This window comes from Salmo trutta, chromosome 17 (genome assembly GCF_901001165.1).
Source record: "Salmo trutta chromosome 17, fSalTru1.1, whole genome shotgun sequence".
NCBI classification, from domain to species: domain Eukaryota; kingdom Metazoa; phylum Chordata; class Actinopteri; order Salmoniformes; family Salmonidae; genus Salmo; species Salmo trutta.
This window is the reverse complement of record NC_042973.1, coordinates 35253833-35264607: the sequence shown is the minus strand read 5'-3', so window position 1 is coordinate 35264607 and position 10775 is coordinate 35253833. Positions and strand designations below refer to the sequence as shown.

The 10775-nt window shown below is 43.2% G+C and overlaps 1 protein-coding gene across 1 annotated transcript; it reads left to right on the top strand.

The window, feature by feature from the left end:
• Positions 1-527: 527 nt before the first annotated feature.
• LOC115152118 (interferon regulatory factor 7) lies at positions 528-10205 on the top strand. Its single transcript, XM_029696654.1, has 10 exons — positions 528-638; positions 970-1120; positions 1296-1464; positions 1607-1704; positions 1842-1902; positions 2028-2096; positions 2261-2466; positions 7157-7358; positions 8887-9002; positions 9332-10205. The coding sequence occupies exons 1-10, from the start codon at positions 631-633 to the stop codon at positions 9500-9502; spliced, it is 1251 nt and encodes a 416-aa protein (XP_029552514.1). The 5' UTR covers positions 528-630; the 3' UTR covers positions 9503-10205.
• Positions 10206-10775: the final 570 nt, after the last annotated feature.

The following is a 10775-nucleotide window of genomic DNA, read 5'->3' as shown; positions in this document are numbered from 1 at the left end:
TGTTCCCTTTTTTTTGAGCAGTATATATATATATATATATTGTTTGCAAACTGATATGAGACACGTATTAATGCCAAAATAACATGCAAGCCCCACAAAACTTATATTTATATATATTTTGTATTTATTTTTTGTGCAAAAAATGTGGGTCTCAGAGCCCCACCTGCCCTGAATGACGGGTCGCCACTGGTTATGATACATCCTATTATTATGTGTTATTATGTGTTGTATATTAATGACCCTGCCACAGTTTGATTGCAGAAAAATTGCCCATTTTGTTTGTTTCGTTATAATTTGTTGACTGAACAAGAAGATGATGCAATCACGAATGTGCGATCTATCGTCGCAGCATAATTTTCACTTTCAGACCGACGTTGCTCAATGCTCAACACAATTTGATACACTTAATCAATGAGTTGGATACACATAGGTGCAATAGATTAAGGTACACAACCAACTGTGAGAATACATATTAATGATTCTCGTCATCTCTGTTCAATGGGGAAGTCCAACTCTATGACATCACGACGCCTATAAAACGTCTGTGCCCGGCATTGAACTGAAAACAATTAAGTTAGAACACTGACATAGTAATACACGTCCACAGTCAAACACGTCTCAGCATTAAAGATGCAAAGGTAAGTAACGTATTTCATATCTGTACGTCAGGTAAACAGAATTTTCTGGTAATCTGCAGACTATAGTAGTTAAATTGATAAATGTAAAATAGAGTTCGATTGATATTTCCAAGAGCTCGGCAATGCTTGGTGAATGTACTGTGCTTTTAGGTTACTGTAAAAAAACAATGTTACATATTGAATTGATTGTTGCGAGGTAGTACAATGGTAGTCTCTCTCTCTGGAATAAAGACGTGCTCTTTCAATGACACTTCACTCACCAATGTTGCCAATATACTGCCACTCCTTTTATAAGTATGTAGGCTATTTGCTTTCGCCCTGCATGTTTCAGCTGCAAACCTCAGTTCGCTGACTGGCTGATAGAACAGGTGCGGACCGAGCAATACACCGGTTTGTTCTTTATGGACAACAATAAGTTCAGAGTCCCGTGGAAACACAATTCTAGGAAGGATTGCTCCGAGGACGACCGTAAAATATTCAGGGTAAGGAATATATTGTGGAAGGTGGCCAGCGCTATGCAGAAAGTCAAGGCAGTAGAGGCTGTGGTTTGATTGTGAACTGCAGCGCATGAAACGTTACATTTTGTATGTATAATGATCTAATACATAACTTATGATGACAGTTCAATTCTATGGCACATCAATTATCTGGTTACAGGCATGGGCAGTGGTCAGCGGTAAAATCACTGAGCATCCCAATGACAAGGCAAAGTGGAAGACTAACTTCCGCTCTGCACTGAACAGCCTGTGCAGGCGTTTCAAGATGGTGGAAGACCACTCTAAGGACTCAAACGACCCCCATAAAGTCTACCTGGTCATCAATGAGTGTAAGATCACCATGGCTTGTGTAACTTAAGTGCCACAAGACTGTTTGCTTGCTGAACTAAAGCCTAGGCATTAGCTTAGGTAGCCAACTTGAGTATCTTTCCCCAATTGTTTTAATTGCTTTTTTACAATTTTTTTTAACAGATAACTATGAGAGCCCGCACATAGAAGAAATCACTCTGGAGAACTATGGCATTGACCATGCTCTCACCCCTACAGAAAACACCCCCCCAGGCATGGAGGTATAGTAACAGTACATCTATATTGAACCAGGAGCTGGTTATTTAACCCTGCCCTGATAGAAACCATGATTCTAGTTTTTTTTTTTAAGGAAACTTATGTTAAATCTGTGAATGTATTTTTCCCTCCCTCCAAACAGCATGATATACTGAACTTTAGCAACCTAACCTTGAACCACCTAGACCTGAACCAACATACAGGTACAGCACCTCCCCACCTGTTGAAAGTAACCCCTTACAATGGGTTGTTAATTATAAACATTTTAAATACAAATTCTGGAAAAAGCTTTCTAATGACATATGACAACTCTTCCTTTCTCCTCAAGAGAATTATATACCGGTACACACACACCACCCAGTGCCACCAGTCCTAATACAGCAGCCATATGCCCAAGGTATGCCAGGGCCATACAGCCACATGTCAAGGAAAAATCCACACATCCAACTTGTGTAAATAACATTTCACCATGTCTTTTCTGTACTGGAAAATAAAGTGCACTTCACTCATGCAGTACAATGTGACTTATTTGATTACCTTTCCTTTCCTATCTCCCAACAGTAAACCCGGATGCCCTGCTCAACCTGCCTGCCGCCCACTCATCTCTCTGGGACTTGGAGATCACCATCTCCTATAGGGGGAGCGAGATGCTAAAGACCCAGGTGTCAGGCCCCAGGGTTCAGCTCCACTACCAGTGTAATGCTCTCGAGCCCAACACCCAGCCCCTCTGCTTCCCCAGCACTGACGGGCTACCAGACCACAAACAGGTAGGGTACAGAAGCCCACCTGGTGCTGCTACCATTCACCTGCACTACTATCTGTGGTTCTGTGTACATGCCTGTGGTTTTCCAATATGTGTCTTTATTAGGGATGCACGATATATCGGAATCGGACGACATTAGCTAAAAATTCCAACATCAGTATCGCCCCGATGTCTAGTTCAACGGCGACGTGAAAAACCAATATCAAAGCTGACGTGCATACCTATGACGCTACGTAAAATTTTGCGCTAAACATGCAACACCGCATTCCTAACCTAGTCCACAATGTCTGCTGTGTGGCTCGAGCAGTCATTTAACAGTAAGAACATTTCAGCGAGACAACTCAAAGGCCAAATCCATTAACGCCAAGATAATGGCTTCATTGCCCTTGAGAATCAACCGTTCTGTCGTGGGAGACGTTGGCTTTTGCGACTGGTTGCGAACCAGTACACAGTAACGTTACCAAGTGTGCTAATGTTCAGATGTTGCCCTACCGGAGTTCCACAGTAATAGTGTCACTGCTATTAGCATCACGACATACTATGGAACACAGTTTGAGTCTTTGTGTACAAAAAGATACACGTCAAATCAAACTATTTGACGCGTTGAATAAGCTTTTCATTTGACATGCCAAATAACACTGTACTATTATAGAACGTTGTGTGTTCTGAATTTGCACGTGTAAGCCAAGTGTCACCACCACTATTAGTAGCGCTATACAAAAAAAGTCAAACACCAGCCATGAACTGTATTTACAATACCGCATTATTTGTTTGACTGCAGCTTCTGGGCTAGCAGCTTTAGCTTGGTACCTAGCTAACACCAATATGACCAGTAGAAACGGCAGTCATTTTCACTATTCGTAGGAATCCTTGTGAGTAACTATTGTTCACCTATTGACCTTCAGTTCATGAAGAAAAAATTATGGCTAGCCAGCTACTTAACCCTGTTGCCCAAAGCTAACGTTATAAGCAGCCAGCTAGCTTCATCTGGCTAGTGACTCTCGACCTGACTGGGTTGTGTTGTGAAGCTAGCCACAATAGTGGAATTTGCAGTATGCCTTCAAAATAAAAGTACCTAGTTGAAAGGGATGCAGAAGGTTACAATTGGAATCTTGCCATATTTTGACTAGATAATGTTAAACAAGGTTGGAATGTGAAGCAATAAAATGGTATGTCTACTCTGACACCCACAGAACACAACTTTGAGAGTTAATGCAAATATTAGTGTTGTAGCTCTTATCACGTGACTGTGAAATCACCTCCCCAGTCAGCCTATGATGCGTATTGACATTCATATCGCACTGTACGGCCTTACCTAAGGATTGGGGATCGATGAAATGGGGTAACGGTCTACTCAACTGAGGACGACGTTGGGAATTCAGACACCAAAACATCCACGCAGTATTGTTTTTCCTCTGGAATATTGTTCAATACACACAGGTTGACAAATGTGGCTCAATTCAGTTTGAGTCCCGCAATAAGAGCGACTAATGTTCTCTGGGTATCACTGAGTAGACTGATACCCCATATGTCATTGATCCACAATCCATAGGTAAGGCTGTACAGGGAAAAATTACACTGTACAGTGTATTGTATAATACACTGTTCAAAAAAAAGGGAACACTTAAACAACACAATGTAAATCACACTTCTATGAAATCAAACTGTCCACTTAGGAAGCAACACTGATTGACAATACATTTCAGATGCTGTTGTGCAAATGGAATAGACAACAGGTGGAAATTATAAGCAATTAGCAAGACACCCCCAATAAAGGAGTGGTTCTGCAGGTGGTGACCACAGACCACTTCTCAGTTCCTATGCTTCCTGGCTGATGTTTTGGTCACTTTTGAATGCTGGCGGTGCTTTCACTCTAGTGGTTGCATGAGACGGAGTCTACAACCCACACAAGTGACTCTGGTAGTGCAGCTCATCCAGGATGGCACATCAATGCGAGCTGTGGCAAGAAGGTTTGCTGTGTCTGTCAGCGTAGTGTCAGGGCATGGAGGCGCTACCAGGAGACAGGCCAGTACATCAGGAGATGTGGAGGAGGCCGTAGGAGGGCAACAACCCAGCAGCAGGACCGCTACCTCCGCCTTTGTGCAAGGAGGAGCACTGCCAGAGCCCTGCAAAAAGACCTCCAGTAGGCCACAAATGTGCATGTGTCTGCTCAAACAGTCAGAAACAGACTCCATGAGGGTGGTATGAGGGGCCGATGTCCACAGGTGGGGGTTGTGCTTACAGCCCAACACCGTGCAGGACGTTTGGCATTTGCCAGAGAACACCAAGATTGGCAAATTCGCCACTGGCACCCTGTGCTCTTCACAGATGAAAGCAGGTTCACACTGAGCACATGTGACAGTCTGGAGATGCCGTGGAGAACGTTCTGCTGCCTGCAACATCCTCCAGCATGACCAGTTTGGCGGTGGGTCAGTCATGGTGTGGGGTGGCATTTCTTTGGGGGGGCGCACAGCCCTCCATGTGCTCGCCAGAGGTAGCCTGACTGCCATTAGGTACCGAGATGAGATCCTCAGACCCCTTGTGAGACCATATGCTGGTGCGGTTGGCCCTGGGTTCCTCCTAATGCAAGACAATGCTAGACCTCATGTGGCTGGAGTGTGTCAGCAGTTCCTGCAAGAGGAAGGCATTGATGCTATGGACTGGCCCGCCCGTTCCCCAGACCTGAATCCAATTGAGCACATCTGGGACATCATGTCTCGCTCCATCCACCAACGCCACATTGCACCACAGACTGTCCAGGAGTTGGCGGATGCTTTAGTCCAGGTCTGGGAGGAGATCCCTCAGGAGACCATCCGCCACCTCATCAGGAGCATGCCCAGGCATTGTAGGGAGGTCATACAGGCACGTGGAGGCCACACACACTACTGAGCCTAATTTTGACTTGTTTTAAGGACATTACATCAAAGTTGGATCAGCCTGTAGTGTGTTTTTCCACTTAAATTTTGAGTGCGACTCCAAATCCAGACCTCATTGGGTTGATAAATTGGAATTCCATTGATTATTTGTGATTTTGTTGTCAGCACATTAAACTATGTAAAAAAAAAAAAAAAAAAAAAAAAAAAAAAGTTTCTAAATATTATTTCATTCAGATCTAGGATGTTATTTTAGTGTTCCCTTTATTTTTTTTGAGCAGTCAAAAATCCAGTGTGATTTCAACAGATGTCAAACTAACAACATTCCAACCTTGTTTAGCATGAGCTATTCAATTATGGCATAATTCTACAATTTGTATTCATTTGCATCTGTCAATGACACACTTATTTTTAAGGCTAACGGAAAAGTCCACTTTTTATTTTATTTAACCAGGTAGGCCAGTTAAACAAGTTCACATTTACAACTGCGACCTGGCCAAGATCAACAAAGCAGTGTGACAAAAACAACAGTTACACATGGGATAAACAAATGTACAGTCAAGAACACAATAGAAAAATCTGTATACAGTGTGTGCAAATGAGGTAAGGCAATAAATAGGCCAATAGTGGCGACGTAATTGCAATTTAAACTGGAGTGACGTGCAGATAAGGATGTGCAAGTAGAAATAAGTATTTGACCCCTCTGCAAAACATGACTTAGTACTTGGTGGCAAAACCCTTATTGGCAATCAGAGGTCAGACGTTTCTTGTAGTTGGCCACCAGGTTTGCACACATCTCGGGAGCAAATTTTTTTTTTTTTTTTTTTTTTTTGTCCCACTCCTCTGCCGACCATCCTCAAAAACCAATAGAAAAACCAACCATAAATATATATAAATGTGTATGAGACCATCCTCTTAGAAATGCAAGAGAAAGGTCATATTGTAAATTAGCTCCCTGGATGCAATTCCAATGGCTTCCACAAGGTGTCAGTCTGTCCAAGGTTTTAGGCGTGGAACTTCAAAAACGAATATGAAATACGTTTTAGTAGAAGGACAGTCTTGGAAATTCATGTTTGCGCGCCTTGAAATTACGCATCTGCTAATATCGGTTTCCTATTGAACATACTACTTTCCAAAATATTATAGTTTGATTTACATTTTAGGGTATCTGAGAAGTGAATAGAAACGTATTTTGACTTGTTGAAACAAAGTTTAGGGGTAGATTTTCGGATTTCTTTGCAAATTGAATGAGTGGATTACTCATCGATGGCGCCAACTAAACTGACTTTGGGATATAGAAAGATTTTATCTAACAAAACGACACTACATATTATAGCTGGGACCCTTTGGATGACAAAGAGGAAGATTTTCATAAAGTGAAAATTTAATCGTTATGTGTATGAAACCTGTGCCGGTGGAAAAATATTTTGTTGGGCGCCGTCCTCAAACAATCGCATGGCATGTTTTCACTGTGATAGCTACTGTAAATCGGACAGAGTAGTTAGATTAACAATAATTGAAGCTTTCAGCTGATAAGACACTTATGTACCAAGTGTTTAATATCCATAATTTTTGATTATTTGAATTACGTGCCCTCCAGTTTCATCGGAAGTTGTTCCGAATGCTTAAGGCCGCTTAAATTTTAAATATCAGCTTTTTTGGCAAGGAAAATATCGGTATCGGCCAAAAAAAGTAATTGGTGCATCACTAGTCTTTTTATATGAAACTGACTGGTTAATTCCCTAGCAACAAGATGCACTGGAGACGAGCGAAACAACTTTATTTTATTCCAAGACTAACTTTGTGCCTCAATTATACCAGATTGACTACACCAACTGCATCCTAAGAAGCGTCCAAAGGGGTCTTCTCCTCGAGGTACAAAACACTGGTATCTATGGTTACCGGCAGGACAAGTGCCACGTGTTCTCCAGTACTAGCAACCCCAGAGAGGCACACCCCGAACCCAGGAAGATGCCCCAAAATGAAATGGTACAACTGTTGAACTTCCAGCAGTACGAAAATGGTAAATATGGCTCACTGTCCGACACACAAACACAACACAAACTCGGCAAAAAAAGAAACGTCCCTTTTTCAGGACCCTGTCTTTCAAAGATAATTTGTAAAAATCCAAAACTTCAGATCTTCATTGAAGGGTTTAAAACTGTTTCCCATGCTTGTTCAATGAACCATAAACAATTAATGAACATGCACCTGTGGAACAACCGTTAAGACACTAACATCTTACAGACAGTAGGCAATTAAGGTCACAGTTATGAAAACTTAGGACACTGAAGGTCGAAAGTCAGTATCTGGTGTGGCCATCATTAAATCTCGCCATGGACTGCATCAGATTTGCCAGTTCTTGCTTTGAGATGTTACCCCACTCTTCCACCAAGGCACCTGCACGTTCCTGAACATTTCTGGGGGGGGAAGAGAATGGCCCGAGCCCTCACCCCCGATCCAACAAGTCCCAGATGTGCTCAATGGGATTGAGATCCGGGCTCTTCGCTGGCCATGACAGAACACTGATGTTCCTGTCTTGCAGGAAATCACACACAGAACGAGCAGTGTGGCATTGTCATGCTGGAGGGTCATGTCAGGATGAGCCTGCGGGAAGGGTACCACGCGAGGGAAGAGGATGTCTTCCCTGTAACGCAGTGTTGAGATTGCCTGCAATGACAAGCTCAGTCCGATGATGCTGTGACACACCGCCCCAGACCCTGATGGACCCTCCAAATCGATCCCGCTCCAGAGTACAGGCCTCATGTAATGATCATTCCTTCAACGATAAATGCGCATCCGACCATCACCCCTGGTGTGACAAACTTGTCAGTGAAGAGCACTTTTTCCAGTCCTGTCTGGTCCAGCGCAGGGTTTGTGCACGTAGATGACGTTGTTGCTGGTGATCTGGTGAGGACCTGCCTTACAACAGGCTTAAGCCCTCTGTCCAGCCTCTCAGCCTATTGTGGACAGTCTAGGCACTGATGGAGGGATTGTGCATTCCTGGTGTAACTCGGGCAGTTGTTGCCATCCTGTACCTGTCCCGCAGGTGTTACACATGGTCTGCCACTGAGGACAATCAGCTGTCCGTCCTGTCTCCCTGTAGCGCTGTCTTAAGCGTCTCTCAGTACGGACATTGCAACTTATTGCCCTGGCCACATCTGCAGTCCTCATGCCTCCTTGCAGCATGCCTAAGGCATGTTCACGCAGATGAGCAGGGACCCTGGGCATCTTTCTTTTGGTGTTTTTCAGAGTCTGTAGAAAGGCCTCTTCAGTGTCCTAAGTTTTCAGAACTGACTTAATTGCCTGTAAGCTGTTAGTCTTAACGACCGTTCTACAGGTGCATGTTAATTGTTTATGGTTCATTGAACAAGCATGGGAAACAGTGTTTAAACCCTTTACAATGAAGATCTGAAGTTATTTGGATTTGTACGAATTCTTTGAAAGACCGGGTCCTGAAAAAGGGACTTTTTTTTTTTGCAGTTTATATACACATTTCTCTAAGACCTGTATCCACTGTCAGCGCTTTGACAACCATCAACCTTTTTCAGAGCTGATAGCGTTTAAGGAGAACAGGCGAGGCTCACCTGAATATACCATCCACATGTGCTTTGGTGAGAAGTTCCCTGACGGAAAACCCCTGGAGAAGAAACTCATCGTCGTCAAGGTAACACGTTCATGAGCTTTAAATCAGTAAGGCAACAGGCAGAATATTAACTTAACCAGACATGGCTCCAACTGTTCCTAGAGAGCTACCATCCTGTAGGTTTTTGGTCCAACCCTAATCTTGTACACCTGATTTTACTAATTAGCTGGTTGAAAAGCTGAATCAGCTTAGTTACAACTGTAGGTTCACACCAACCCCAGGAACAGGGTTGGAGAGCCCTGCCCTAGAACAAACCTATATACAGTGTGCTGCATATCCTATTTTTGAAATGTCTTCTCTCCACCTCTTGTTTCTCATTCCCTTTCTCTCCCTTCACGCTTCTCTTCCAGGTGGTTCCCCTGATCTGTCGTTACTTCCACGAGGTGGCCCAGCAGGAGGGGGCGTCGTCCCTCCAGAATGACAACATCAGCCTGCAGATCTCCCACCACAACAGCCTGATGGAGCTCATCAATGCCACCTGGCCCAACGGCCCACAGCACACCATGGGGCAGTACTTCTAGACCACCAATTGTACCACATCACCAGTCCCTATCTAGGACCGGTATCGCACTACTGTATCACTTAATTTAATCTTCCCACAGGAAAGAAATGCTTAGCAAGTGGATATATAATGCAATTGTGTACGACTCAAACTTGTAGATCTTTGAAAGTCAGGCAAATGTTGGTGTTAGATCAGGGCTCTCCAATATTGTTCCTGGAGAGCTAGCCCTATAGGTTTCAATCAATCCTAATCTAGTGCACCAGACTTGAATAATTAGCTGGTTGATAAGCCGACTCAGGTTAGTTACAACTGGGGTTGGAGTGAACCTACAGGATGGTAGCTCTCCAGGAACAGAGTTGGAGAGCCTTGTTAGATTATTCTGATTTGTATCGTTTCTGTCAATGTGTCATGCAGTAGTATAGGCCATCCTTCTCTTGACAGGTTAACAGTGTGTCTTTTAAATATACATCAAATCACTATCGCTGCGTGTTTAATGTGTTAATGTCTCATTTAGTGGTATTTTCTCTTCTACTGAATTCCCTTCTGTCCCTATGGGCCACACTTTAAACCTGTCTAGGTCACTTAACCCTTCAGTCTGTTGTCTTTTGTATTGAAAAATCTGTTTTATTGTACTGAAAGTGAGCAAACTTCACCCTGGCATTGAAAAGCACAATTGTATAGTATTGCAAAACCAGATCAATAAACTTTGCCTTGTTTCCTTACATTGGTTTACATGATTTTACCCAGTGAATTATGAAATGTTTACTTTAGTACTGTATGTCATCCCTCCTAGCTAGCGTGTAGTAAGTGGCGTCATAAACACCTTGTGTTTCTCTCAAATATATTTTAAGTAATTTAATTTAGCAGTTGTCAAAGTGCTACCCAGCCTAAAACGCCAAAGGGCAAGCAATGCAGAAGCACGGGGGCTACATTTATGTCATTTAGCAGACGCTCTTATCCAGAGCGACTTACAAATTGGTGCATTCACCTTCTAGGAAAAACTCCCTAGAAACGTAGAGGAACTAGGCTCTGAGTGGTGGCAAAACCTCTTCTGCCTTTGCCGTCAGGAGATTTTCAGGCTACCATTAAGGCTAGATCTTCAAGACTTTAAAATGTTCAAAGACCAACAGGGTCAGATAATAACCAGTGGTTATATAGGGTGCAGTGATTTAACACCTCAGGAGTGTTATCTTTTCTCCAATTGCCAAGCATTGAGGTCTCAAACAGGTCCAAGAGGGTCAACAGCAAGTCCTGGACAAAGTAACATGTCCAGTGACACCAGTCAGGGTTCC

What these genes read in the sequence shown, in the direction of transcription:
- LOC115152118 (XM_029696654.1), top strand. An exon ending in GGCTACCAGACCACAAACAG is followed by an intron (nt 2,467 to 7,156) that starts GTAGGGTACAGA and finishes CAATTATACCAG; the next exon opens with ATTGACTACACCAACTGCAT. An exon ending in CTTCCAGCAGTACGAAAATG is followed by an intron (nt 7,359 to 8,886) that starts GTAAATATGGCT and finishes AACCTTTTTCAG; the next exon opens with AGCTGATAGCGTTTAAGGAG.